Source organism: Lepisma saccharinum, chromosome 4 (assembly GCF_977018435.1).
Source record: "Lepisma saccharinum chromosome 4, izLepSacc3.1, whole genome shotgun sequence".
Classification (NCBI taxonomy): Eukaryota; Metazoa; Arthropoda; class Insecta; order Zygentoma; family Lepismatidae; genus Lepisma; species Lepisma saccharinum.
Genome location: NC_139232.1, coordinates 13800132 through 13814911, shown reverse-complemented (window position 1 = coordinate 13814911; position 14780 = coordinate 13800132). Strand labels below are relative to the sequence as shown.

At 39.5% G+C, this 14780-nt stretch overlaps 1 protein-coding gene across 1 annotated transcript in view; it reads left to right on the top strand.

Moving 5' to 3' along the window:
- The window catches only part of LOC145986851 (uncharacterized), a 286801-nt gene that overhangs the window by 104723 nt on the left and 167298 nt on the right, over nt 1-14780 (top strand). The window contains exon 2 of the mRNA XM_083121324.1: nt 13350-13988. Coding sequence (XP_082977450.1) covers nt 13902-13988 — 87 coding nt within the window. The 5' untranslated portion in view covers nt 13350-13901. The remainder of the gene's footprint in view (nt 1-13349; nt 13989-14780) is intronic.

Genomic DNA, 14780 nt, shown 5'->3' with positions numbered 1-14780 from the left:
GGTTTATTTTTACTTCGATTTTCTGCTACTCTTGGCTAATCGCGAAGACAAGGATGAGTGATGATATAATGGAACTGGTGAGGGGATAGTCGCATAGAGCACCCATGTCCAGGTCGGGATTCTAACCCGGTACCCCAAACCACTGTGCTAACCACTCAGCCAGGGAAGTCTGTACAGACATTAAAAGAAGTTTCCTGTAGTGCTTTGGTGTTGATGTTCAAAGTACAGTCATGGATACTTCCGGGTTGTAACGATTCCATTGAAAGTTAATGGAATTGTTATAACCCAGAAGTGTCCGCGACTGTACAATCCAGCCCCGATTGATAAATGTGAAATATTAGTGTTGTTGTTTCTAGTTATCATTAAAAAACGATTAAGCAGAAATATTCTTCCTTTAGTCAAATAGTTACTTATAATATCGTCTTTTTTATTTTCTTTACTACTGTCTTGTTCATTATATCTATCTTGTATGTACAGTATTAGAACAAATAATATACCAAAGTTAACGCTCAGTAAAGAAAGAATAGGAGAGAATAGATGGGGATAGAAAAGAGAAAGGGAAGAGATGAGATGGAGATAGAGAAGAGATGTGGATAGGAAAGAGAAAGGGAAGAGAAGAGATGGGGATATAAAAGAGAAAGGGGGAAATAAGAGATAGGGATAGAAAAGAGAAAGGGGGAAAGAAGAGATGGGGATAGAAAAGACAAATGGTAGAGAAGAGATTGGTATAGAAAGAGAAAGGGTAGAGAAGAGATGGGGATAGAAAGGAGAAAGGTGAGAGAAGATATGGAGATGGAAAAGAAAAAGGAGGGAGAAGATATGGGGATAGAAGAGAGAAAGGAGAGCTAAGAGATGTGGATAGAAACGAGAGAGTGAGAGAGAAGAGACAGATTGAGAAGAAGAGAGAGAGAGAGAGAGAGAGAGAGAGAAGAGCTGGAGATTCATAAGAGGTAGAAATATATAAAAATAATGTAAATTTGAGAAGTCACATACACACACAAACATCTATTCACACACTCAGAAAGAGAAAACGAGAGTAATATAGATTGTAAAATAATAGCATAAATGATAAAATAGCTTGCAAAGCTATATTTTGTTAAACTTATTTACCTCTTCAATGTCTACACCTGTGCTGTAAATCGACAATCGAGAGTGAGGACCCGGCATTTAAAAATTCAGAAGAAAATAATATAAATAATAATTATCTACACCTCCAGTGTCGTCGTAGACTTAAGACTCGCATCTCTTTAGAAGTTCTCTCATTATCGGAAGTGACACGAAAACTTCAATCACTTTGACACTTGAGCTCCAGAAAGGAGGTGCACTTCTTCTCGAGTGTTTTCAAGGATTTCTCTTCGAAGCTTCTCAACATGGTAAAAAGAAAATCTGGCGCCACGTTCTACCACTTTCTTTTCAACGATCATTTTTTTTTCCACCAACAGCCATTGCCGAAATACAAGAACAGCGGCTGTTGTGAATGGTTTGGAGAGCGGTTTTGCAAGCCATCAAAGACGGGTGGAAATCATCGTTGTCCCGTTCTCAATTTTGTCTTGCTGGTTTTTGTTTTAGATTCGCCTCGTGTAAACCAATTTCCAGCATGGCTGTTATGGCCGAATTTCTTCGGCAACACATCTGGATTGAATCGTCCATTTTGCAAGGGTTGTTTCGCATAGCCGTGGTGAGAATAGTTAGATATCGATATGTGTGTGAATTGTCAATACTAGGTAGTGCTTCTTCAGTTATTACTTGCCATTTTTAAGTATTATTTTCTATAATTTGATGACTAGAGACCGGACTTTAAAGGGATTTTTTTTCTCTAAAAAGTAAAAAAAATGAAAATTGCTTTGTTGCAACAATAGTTGTAACATATTCCCAACACTCATTCAAGAAAGGTCCGTTACAAGGCGCTTATCCTTTCTTTCTTCTAAACTCCACAAAATAGACAATTGTTGAATGTTTTGTTCAGGGAAAAAGCAGTCGTACAAAATATTTGATATCTTGTCAATAAAGGGACCAAGCAAGATGTTTTGTTTTTTTAAAGATGGAAAAAAAGGAATGTAGGCTGAAAAAATAGTAAATAAAGGAACAAGAAATGAAAATGTTTTCAAGAAGGTTGGAAAAAAGGAATGTGGGCTTAAAAAGACAAAAAGGAAAGTCAAAACCATGTAATATGTTGATGGAAGATAATTATCAACACTGTTGTTATTTATTTCATGATCCGTGTTGAAAAATAAGAAGCAGTTCCCTTTAAAATCCGGTCTCTATTGATGACTGCGGACACATGCGCACCATGCGCACCATGCGTACCATGTCTTTAGTTCACATACATTTTCCTCATTGTTTTCATGTTTTAATATTGATTTTGTTATTTTCGGTCGGTTTTCTGCCGTGTTTGGTTAATTGCATAACGGTTTAGTTGCCATTTGTATTAAATTGATACACAGGTTGTCTCCTGTCACAGGCCATGTCTATGAGATTGATACGCAACTGGAGGCAGAGTGTATAGTTCATATACACAACTCCTTTGAAAACATGAGTTTCCCTACCCTCCTGGAAAGGCAGTGCAGTCTTGGTTCCTAAATTTTCTCACAGATGGTGCGAGAGTGAAGTTTTGAAACAACTAAACGTGTATCATATACTCCGTATGCATACGCCACGGAAATAGCTCCGGATAAAATTTAAAATTCGGCCTGGCAGTTACATTTCCAGGATACAACACAAGCGCTATAGGGATTACACTTGTGAATCGTAACGCCAGAGTCTCGTACGTCTCCAAAAAATAAATGAGGTCATAAGGAAACTTCAAAAGTAACTGAATAATATATTCTGCTGTCGCCATTGAGTTAGGCAACACACATAACACATTACCGGGAAGTATACTCTGTTCCAACTAACTGTGGAGCAGACGAACGAAAACAAGTATCTGCGCAAGTAGTGACGCGAGACGGATGCACCAATGAACACGTGAGAGGAACGGAATTGCGTGGAGTGGGGGGAAAGCGACTGAAGTTACCAGCCTTCCCAGCAGCGTCTGCTGCTATGCTTTGGCCAATAGATTTGCCTCGCTTCTCTGACGCTATGCGCTGCTTTCTCCACAGTTAGCTGGGACAGCGTATAGGTAGGTATTTCAGGATCTATGTGCCATTTATATTGCCGGTGACGGTACATAAACTATTGTGAAATCAGGATCCAACATTTTTGTTTACGATAGTCCAGCCATTTTAGGTGTTCCTCTGGAGTTAACTTCAGACAATGGCATCTTATCAATACCTGAGAGTTCTGGCTTGGTGTATTATGGGCGTTCACTCTCCTTCGTCCTTCGCATTGACTACCGTCGCCACTGTGGTATACAAAGCACTGGCTCGAAAGGAACGGGGGACTGGGGGGGGGGTACGTCAACCCCTAAAAAAACAGTAAAGAACGCTACCCTCGAATTCTTCATTCAGCGACGTCCTGTGGAATTTCTCCAGCACAAAACCCACATGGAGTTCATTTTCACAAGGCAAGCGGAACAGTTCCGACCCATTTCACGATGGTGCTTAAAGTGCCGGGAGCATGGTCGACATTTTGGCTGTCTCCTCTCCCCACCCCCTCACCCCCTTTCCCCATCCGATTGTTACCGTCGTGTGCCGGGGTTGTTATTGCTGTGATTCACCGCAGGACAAGAGGTCTGCGGGAAGAGGACGCTGTAGTCAGCGCGCGTTATGAAATTCCGGGTTTTGCCGCGTTCCTGCTGCGTGCATCGAGAGGGGGAGGGGGCTGGGCTGCGTAAATCGATAGAGATTACTGGCCGGTCCTTTTGGGGATCGCTGGTTCTATCCCCGTTGCGGCAATCCTGGAGGCTAAGGGCAGCCTGAGCGTAGCGCTTGTTACATCACCTCCAAAATGGCCGATACCGAGAATGTGTGGGCCCTACTCCCACATTACGGGAATATGCCTTCATGGCACGGTCCTATATCCACGGGGAACTTTCATACGCTCCCACTTATTTTATCATTTTAAGTGTTTAATATGTTAATGTCTATGATGACGTAATTTGTTTTGTTTAATTGGGTAGTCTGTTATGGTTATGGACTAACCTTAAGACATTTGATTGTGGGTTGTTAGGAGAGAGATATTATGAATGTTGCTGGATAATGGAAGTGATTTTGGAAATGTGAATGTGTTAATTTGTGTAGTCAAGAACAATTATGATCTTAATACAATTTTGTTTGTAATAAATAGTTTAATTGCGAATACAAGTGTAATATATTAACATTAACTGACATCTAAATATATTTTTGGTGTGCGAGAGCTAGTAAGGTTTACGTAAACATATATTTATCTGATTTCCCACTAGCCCGACCCTGTGGCCGAGTGGTTAGCACATCGCGCTGCGACGCCAAGGGTCCCGGGTTCGAATCCCGGTCGGGCTTGGTTGTTTGTGAATGTCCATTCATCTATTTCATCACTCATCCCCATCTTCGCAAATTAGCCAAGAGGCACAAAACGCGAAGTAAAATAAATTAAATCAATCAATCAATCAATCTGATTTCCCACTACCTGAGGGCTTCATAGTAGGCTGATAAGTCTCATGCTCGCCGTAGAGGAATAAAAAAGTAAGTAGATCCATTGAGAATAAACCGGGGAACGTAACAACTTTACCTCACCTCTACCACATCATTAGGCTAGCTTAACCGCTACTGTAACTCAGAGGATTGAACTCTGGACTCACGACCTCGCCTCTAAGGTACGAATCCTGAGCTGGACATGTGCGTTTTTCGTGTGATGATATAATGAAATTGATGAAGAAACTCTTAAAAAGAACGACCATGCACAGGCCTAGTATCGTAGTATGTCTCTTGACTCACTCTATGAATGTATGCGCTTATACGTATGCCCATAGTACACACATCTTAAAAGAAAGATACCCTGTCCCAGCTAACTGTGGAGCAAGGCCGCTCATAACGTCAGAGAAGCGAGGGAAATCTATTGGACAGAGCAAAGCAGTAGACGCTGATGTGAAGGCTGTTAACTTCAGTCGCTTTCCCCCACTCCACGCAATTCCGTTCCTCACGTGTTCATTGGTGGAGCCGTCTCGCGTCACTACTTGCGCAGAGACTTGATTTCGTTCGCCTGCTCCACAGTTAGCTGGGACGGAGTATACAGCCACGGCTAACTACCTTTCATATTTTTTGTAACATTAGACTTCAAAACCGTTTTAGCAACCTTGAAAACATAACCACGACCTTGGTTGATGTAAATACCAATTTGGGATGCTTGCTTGCGTCTGAGCGGACGATAGCAAGTCGCTGCACAAAGTGGCGCGATAGGGCTCGACCAATGAAAACGTGCGAGGGGACGAGATTGTGTAAAGGGGGTGGGGGCGACTGCATATAACAGCTTTTTGCAGTAGCATTCTCCTTTCCCCTCACTCGCTTTCTCTCCTTCTCAACCGTTATGCGCACCCTTGCTCCAGATATTCCCGGGGTAGAATACAGAAGGTTAGCTTGGCGGCTGAAGAATTGAAAGGGTTTCGTCACGATTTCCAAGTCCATGTTTCTGAATAAAATGGCTTCAAGGTGTAAGCATGTGAAGTTTCAGTACACCAAGTATATTACTGATTTTTCACGAGTACTTCAATCCCATATCTGCATTGATGTTTTAAGTCCACTTTATCCACAGATAGGCTAATCGGGACTGGACCTACACTTTATAGTGGGATCCGAACCACTGTGAAATGATCCTCTACGTAGGGTTGCCACACGTCCCGTATATACGGGATTGTCCCCTTTTTTAAAGAAATGTTCAGGTATCCCGGGTAATGTTCTCGGGACATTGTCCCGTATTTAGCTAAAGAAATAACGAATTCAAATTTTATTATATGTTAAATAAAACCATGTTTATACCTTTTAATATGAAGAATAAATCTCCAATATAAGGAAAATAAACAAAATAATGTTCACAAAGAATCATTTTATTTTCATGATGTAGAGGTTGTGTTAAAAATAGATTCCTTCATGTACGTAAAATTTACGTAGCGCTAGGTACACTGTAATATTGGAACACGATAGTTAACAATGATAGATAACAATGGTTTAAAGAGCAATTGATTTGGCAATGTTTAAAAATGTTATAAAAAATAACTTTAACTATATTCATGTGTATATAATCTGTATGTCCAGTTTTCTTATTTTAGAAATCTGGCAACCGTACCTCCACTAGGTATCGAATCCGGGATCCCTTGATTACAAGGCGACGACGTTACCACTACGCCATCGGGGAGGCCCAAATCATTCCTATATCTTCTCGGCATTCAATCATTCGCAATCTATTGGTGAAGCTGTCAGCAAATATACGCAAGGTGTCAAAGGGATCACAAGTTAAAAACAAAATCGAAATGTTAGACATGTTTCAAAGTAGTTGGACATATTAAGCATCAGCATGCTATTCACTGGTGTAACATAAATTTTAGCAGCTGAATTATAAATAGGATGGATCGCCTAAACGCCATGTGAACTTTGGATGCGAAGCAATTCGTTCATTAATAATTGCATATCAAATTAGTATAAATGTCGGTTTGACAAATTCCATGCCGTAATGGGAATTTAATCTCTCTGTTGCTTTTATGCTGTGTACTGTATATACATAATTCTACCACGTAAACATTCGGTTTCCCTTTGCTAAATGTATTGGTTTTGTGGTTTGCAACATCACTCGAACAGCAAGTTATATTCTGCATGGGCATTTCCATTGCACGTTTAATGCGATTTGTTGGAATTAGTGAAATTGAAATTCAACGGAAGCAATTATCACTTACCGTAAGCTCTTCTGCTTGTTTAACCGATTCTTAAAGCTTGCATCGCAAGGAGTCCCGGGTGGAGGAACACAGAGGTTCGGATCCCACTTTAAACTGTACGTCCAGTCCCGATTAGCCTTAGTGGGCATAGAGTGGACAAAACACCAAATCAATCAATCAATCAAAGCTTGCATAGCAAACTTGGAGATCCTTCTATCATGAGTCATGTTCTTCTAATATATTAGGCCGTTACGTCATCGGATGTAAGGCGGGCCTTAATTTTTGCTTCAGCTGTTGAGAAAATTACTTCCTATTTAAGGCGCATAGATGTGTCATACCCCTCCCCCCCACACCCAACCAACGATCTAGTCCTAACCCCCCTAATTTTTTCCAGGTGGAGAGATTTTGTTCTAACAAAGATAAACAATTAGTCTTGAGAAGTTGAATGTATTTTACTGGAATAATATCGAAAACACACACAAAGAACGAACTACAAAGAGCCTCACCTCTAAGGACACTTAACCCAGCAATGCCCAAAAAACGGATATGAAATCCGATTTGTTATTTCTTTCTCATCGCCTTTCATCAGCTACCGCAAAGTGTATACATGTGTATATAAAGTACGTAATAACATTTAGATACGAATTTTATACGTCACAAATACGCCACTGAGTTGCATTCCTCCCCCCAAAGCAAAAGGCATGCATAACTCTGTTGCCTTACCCCAAAAAGAGTTGAGAACAGTACAGGGGTGTCAGTCAGCAGGGATTTGAACTCGGAATCTTGACTCGTTGATCACTCGCCATAGTTTTATGATACGTAGCATTGTGTGGTCATTTATTAGAACACCCTGCTTAAGATTCTAAAAATCAACATTCTTTATATAGTTCATTTATCCTAGTGAAATTGTAGCATTTTTGGGTGCCTTTGTTGTGCTGCAACCCGAAAACATACGGCTACGTGAAAAGAAAGTAATATACTGACTCAAATTACATTTCCGAATATTCCAGAATGCAATTTAAGTTTTGTCATTTGCATGACAATGTATTCACTGGTTTCAAAAGCGATGCGTTGTTTGTTCATGGATTAATACGATGTTTTTCTTTGCGATGAATCTGTATCGATTTCCAATATAATGAGCTTGACATTGCGTCCTTTTCCCCCGCTAACTGTACACCATCTGGCCAAAGTACTTTATATACCCACCCTTCGCGCTTGTATCTGTGTATTCTCTGAGGCTCTTAGTACAACATGATCACTTTCAGAGGAAACCAGAATGCTTTTTCACGAAAGCTCGAGTACCCTTGCTGAGCTTGGTTAGGACACAATAATGTTTTATTGGCTGCTTTTGCTTGACTTTGGACAAATTCACAATATGCTTTTTTTAAAGGACATATAGGACCTTCCATTAAGAACGATATGATTTTACAATGAAATAAAATAAAAAGTCTTTCAGATACAACCAAACTTTTTATATTATTTTGAAGCATAGTTTAATACATTATGTTTTGAACAGCACATCATTTAAGTGTCCACCTTGACTTCGTGCACACGAGTGAATTCGATGAACCAAATTTTCGATGACTTTGTGCAATAACTCGGACCTAATGTCACGAATGCAGCGTTCGATGTTCAATCTTAATGCATCCAGGGTTTGTGGTCTGTTTGCATAGACTATAGATTTCAAATAACCCCACAAAAAGCAATCACAACTTCTTGGAGGGCAACTAACAGTTGCATTTCTTGAAATTATCCTTTCAGCAAACTCTTCTTGCAATACGTCGATAGTAGCATTAGCACTGTCTTGTTGGAACCACATGTCCTCCAAATCAATTCCATCTAAATTTGGCCACACAAAATCTGTTAACATCAATCGGTACCGCTCACCAGTCACTGTAACTGCATCTCCCACCTCGTTTTGGAAAAAGAATGGTCCGATGATGCTACCATTCCATAAACCACACCATACAGTGACCTTTTGCGGATGCAAGGCCTTCTCGTGAATTTCTTGTGGATTGTTTTCACACGACAATTTTGTTTGTTAAAATATCCACTTAACCAGAAATGAGCTTTATCTGAGGAGATCATTATTTGCCCAAAATTATGATCTGGTTCAAGTTTAATAGAAAGTCCATTTTCATATATTTTTTGATAATAACCAAACGTTCTTGAAGCGTGTATTTAGCCATGATGAATTGTCACAGTATACTAAACACAAATGACAACGAGTGACAGTTATAACATTTGAAGCATAGTTGACAGTTCATCGTTTAAAAATATTATTTACATTCATTGCCTTATAAAATGAGGGTTAACATTTTTCGTGATAATTGTAGTTAGCTGAGATAAAGTGTTCCTCCACATTCAGTAACTCTTGTTTGTTTCATCAAAGCCAACACGGTGTATCTCACAAACCACGGCGAGTGTCTTCTCAACAGTTCTTCAGTGTTCGTAGATCCAGTTTTTATTATAGTTTGTATGCATAAAAAGGGTATATCCATTTTCACATAATTAAATACCGAGCTTGTGTTTCTATTTGAGCGACCGTTCATTGAACACTTGTCCTTAAATTTTCCCCGCTCCAATGTTTACCTACCGTATAGCTCTTGACTGTTCTTACGTCGGGCGGCCTACATGCTGGCATGGAAAGTGGGGAGCGGGGAATACTCCACAGACCAATCAGACAACAGTGGTGGCGACGGGAGTTACGGCGTCGCGGGAGGAAGTTCTACGCGCACCTCGTTCTACAAGCTGCTGCGTTTCTTTTTGCGCTGGATTCGTCGCTTCAGCTAAAGTAGTCTCGCAATCATGTGGCGCCAACTAATATGAGCCTGTAGGGCTCGAACCCACCCAATAATTAGCCTCGTATTGTTATTATATTTGACAAATATATTCCCCGCGTTTATCGAAAGTAACGGTTTCATAATTATACAGTATGCATTATTAATTATATTATATTATACATTATGAATTATTAATTATATTGCATTATACAACATGAATTACTAAATACATTAATTATAATTATTCATTATGAGAATTATTTACAATTCTCACAACTAAATTATTGTTCCTAATATTTTTGTTAGGTTTCCAATTTATACTTGTCAGTGTTCTATGGGGCTATTCACCGTATGTTTACATTCCTGTGCTTCCTTGGCGCGGGCGGGAACTTTACTTCCGGTTTGGAATAGAATATCAGGGATTTCAAAGGTGTAAAGACAGTGTCTTAAGAAAAGACAACAATCATTGTGTGGCTTTTGGTAACAACACGAGGTTGGGAACAAATATTTTTTTCTCGGGTATCTATGCATAGTTTTCAGAGAGATCCGATACGGAAAAATCAGTGGATTCAAGCAGTAAAGTGAAAAGACTGGACACAAACACGAGGGAATAGGCTCTATAGTCGACACTACATCACCGAAGTAATTCAAATGAAAATATTTTACGTGTTTCGAAAATTATAATTGTCTAACGCACATGTGTTGACTATATTTAAAAATTAGAATTGTTTATAATCATTCAGAATTCCAGAAAATATAATATTAAGTTAATTTAATGTAATCAATGTAAACTTTATTTGTAAAATTTTTACTAACTTCTAAAGTCTTTTCTTGAATGACACTTGCAAAAAAATTTAATAATAAAATACAATAACTCTGTATTGTAACTGTTGTGCTGGATAGTATGCACTCGGCTTGTGGATCGAATAGCATTAATCAATAAATAATAACAATGAATTTGTTAATTTAATTAGTTTAGTAATTATTTATTGTATAATTACAACAGTTGTAATTATTATTAATTCTACTATTCTACTTCTATTACTGTTCTTTACACCCTACAAAAATTCTGACGGCGCTCTCTCTAAGCCATATGACACAAATAAAAGGTCTGTGTTTGAGCACACAATGTCGAAAATTATACATTTTACTGTTGTAAAATTGAAGTATTTCAATGTTTATAATTTATGCAAGCATAGTCTTAACACGAAACTGTTGGTAGAAAATGAACATTGTCTTGGAAAATATTTGTATTGTCCCTTATATCTGCATCTAAAGCGTCCGGGAACTTCCCAATTTTTTTCAGATACTTTTGTTTTTCTCTATCACTTTCACATTTCGAGCGATCCAGTCTGTATGTGATCTTTTGTAACAAAATAAGCTCGAAGGTAATCTGTATCACACTTGTTTACATTGGGAATTTGGTCAAACCGGAAGTTCATATTGTACCTGCGATAATCGAATTGGACAAGGGCTTATGACGTGTTATGTGATTTATAAATTTATACAACAAATCTCTCAGTCTAGTCCACCCAATGCTTTTCAAAGGTTGACGTCACTGGCGACTACATCCCATAATATGTATTTCTATGACGTCAGGCGAAACTCGCCTATTCCCAAACGATATTCCGTTCGCCAAACTTGAACAGGCAAAGGTAGGCAGGCGCGAAAATTAGATCCAGCAAATGCTGGGATCAACTCGTTAACCTAGACTAGTTACCTTGGAGACGTCGGCATGTTCTAAGCACCTTCACCTGCAGTTTACAGAGACCTTGCTTTCCGTAAAAACTGCCGCGGGATGTTGCGTCGTATTTCACGGGGCCCATTACCCAGGTTTTTTTCTCCTTTCTTCTCCAGTGTTTTCCTAGTTCCAACTTGAAACTAGTTTCCAACCAGTTTACGCTCCTTCCCCACCCTCCTTCATCCCCAACGTGAGTGATGGGGGCCTTGCAAAACTGGAAGCAGAAGTGTTGGTCGTCTGATGTTCCAGGAAGTTTTGTAACTACCGGTGAGATGGAAACGCCTCTGGGAAACCGTGCTTAAGCATTGACGCCCTCAAAATTTCATCTTTCGTCTCCTTTCGGAGGGTGGGGCGTTCGTCTGCCTGTTAACGTCTTAAGAAATATGTAACAAGGCTGAATTCTGCAGTAAACACCATCTTTTCCGTCAAGAGTTAGTCAGAGTCTTAATTAACTTAGTTCTGCGAGCGAAGTCCACAGGTGAAATTCAACACCGCATTTTCGACACTTTGTATGGAAACAAACTGCAATGAGTGAGGTTTTAGAACGTGTATCTCAAATGTATAGCAAGTTTCAGTTTAAGATTATACTAAGCCCCGCGACAAGTTACGTTTGCAGCAACTTTTCGCCTATGTAGACCCAAACGTGCACGCAGAATATAGTTCCGCTGCAATACTGCCGATTTTCTCAATGTCTGTGATATGAACAGCTCGGCGGTCGAGGCAAGACTCGCACGGGAGATGCTGAGCGCCGTTCTCGCGAGGTTTAATACATAAAACCTGCTGCAAAGTTAACCTGTCGCGGGGCATAGATGGGGCAGTTTTACGAATCAGTCAATGTGAATTGTTCTTCTACAGTTTTGCTAGTGAAGATATTGACATTTGTGAATTATCTGTAGGTGTAGTTGTGCACTTGTACTAATATTCCCTGCAGGAAAAAAAACAATCAATAGAATTTCTGTCTCTTAATTTTCCAGAACACGAAAAAACATTAGAAATCCGAAATTAGTTAAGTAAAACACCCAACAGGCGCAGACAGTTGGATATTTGATTGCGTATGGGGTTGTTCCACATCAAATCAACGCAAAAAATTAAGATTTTGTCACCCACCATCTCCGATTTCGATTAAATTTGGTATACACCCTTCCTTTATGGTTCAAAGAAACTCCCTATTTTTTTAAAAAAAGAAATCTATTATTTTTCGTAATTAAAAAAATATAACATGATCAAGGTTTTTATTTGGGGAAAGTTAAGAGTGGTAGGGTAGAAAATTGGGGGGAGGGGATCCGCCTCGCCCGGGTGAAAATTTTATCTTGAGCGGCCTCTGGCCAGGGATCATAGGTTCGACTCGTGTAAGGAATGTTTGTTTTTCATAATTTCATCATCATCGTAGCGATTAACTTGGAGGGATAAAATATCCAAAATACAGTACAATACAATAAAGTGTGTGTGTGTGTGTGTGTGTGTGTGTGTGTGTGCATGCATGCGTATGTGTGTGTATGTGTATGTAAACAGAAGAAAAGCATAATTTCTGCACCAACCAGCCAATTTAAAGATGGCATCATCTGTATTTGCAGAATGATTCTACATCAAATTTCATGTTTTACAGACGTTAAACTACATTGTATGCTGATAAGTTCTTCACACAGAAAATATGAATCGGATTTCGTGGGAGGCCAGAGACCAATCGTCTATTGGCCCCTCCGCGAAGGTCGATACAGCAGTATTACCATTAGAAACTCGCGTGCCGGTTCCCTTATGGCAATGTAGCGTTTGGATTTAGATAACCCATCTCCCAGGTTACGTTAGCAAATTATGTTTGAACTGCAAATGCCAGAGGGTCGAAGGTATTTGAGCATGGATCTGGTAAGCACGTCACGAAGCCAAGGTAAAAAACTAGGATGGAAAGAGAAGATAGGCTATGCATTGAGCATGCGATATTCCTTCCCTTACCCCGCAAACCCTCCTCAATAACACTGAGGCGGTAGGATACAGTTCTTGTCCCAAAGGGCTCACTGACAGGTGGTTGTGTTGCTTTGTATATTTGCAGAGTTTCTTCCTGCGGACCAACAGCGACGCTGAGGACCTCTGGAGATCATATTCCAAGACCTGTGCCTGATATTGGATTCCCAGTTATTGGTGAACCTCCAAAAGTCTCGACGCCAGCAGCTTCCGAAGTGTCTGTCAGTTACTTTCACAAGTAACCCCATCCTTACCAGTCAACAAAGTTGCCTCAAGAGCCTGACACATAACAATAATGTACCTGCAATGTTAACATGAACATACTTCTACGGAGCCTATACATTACCACATAAAGTATTCACACCCAGAAACAGTTTGAACCCAAAATCGGTGCATTCTTCAGTGACGTCACCGTACTGAAAACAAAGCAATAATCAACTGTGAGCCTTCCGTGATAAAGCGCGCTGTCGCGTTCGATTGTTAAGTGATTATCGATATTTTGTTTGTCCAAATGATTCAAGGAACTGTTATTTATCATTGTTGAAGTTTCCGAAGCAATAATATTTTTGTGATCGAGCGGAAGAAAAGATATTCTCAGTCATCTTCGTTCGTCTGGTCTGAAAAGGGTTAGATCGTCAACATGGCTTTCGCAGCAGCACGGATGATCTTGAAGGACAAGAGGAGGAAAACTTCGAAGGAGGACTTCCAACCACGAGCCAGAAGCAAGGTAACATAGATGAATTGCATGCATGACCATAGCCTTTTCTTTTTGGAGGTTTGCTTGGTAATTTCAGGTAATGTTTTGTCTACTTTGAACAATCATGTATTTCTACATTATGTCGGGAAATCGATATGGTGAATTCTGGTAAAGATTCTGTGCTTTCCAGAGCTAACGTCACGTCTCTGGTAAATAGATTGTCTCCGTCCACTGAACTAAAGTCTCTGAAGAGAATTGTGACAACTGCTCGCAAGAGTTGGCAACCATTGCAGAATTTACCACACCAATGTGAGAGAATCTCTTAATCCTAACGTATTTTTTTTATAAACTTATTTACACAGAAGGATTCTAAATTCATTTCTCCAGACGAAATGAAAATGCAAATTCCGCAAATCGATTTCCATTGATTGTACATACGTTGTGACGGTCTCGTGGATCCTTACAATGTGATTACATGTTTATTTAAATTATTAATTTATGATAGACAAGTCATTACATCTTCTTTGTAGCTGATCAGTAGTGATTCATTCATTCTTAGTTTTGGACATTCAACCACTGTGAACTAATGAAGTTATCACTTGTCATTAAAAGTTGAAATTTTGTATAATACTTACTTTTGTACATCGTCGATTACATTTAACTAGGTTGTTCGTTTTCGCTAAGCGATGTGTTAACAATGGAAGATTTGGAATTTTGCCGTTGCTATGGTGATGAAAATCAACAGCTGTATATGTCACAGAACCGAATAGAGTCAAGAGTGAACTGCATCTCGCTTTGTTCATAAACGAACAGACGTAATGA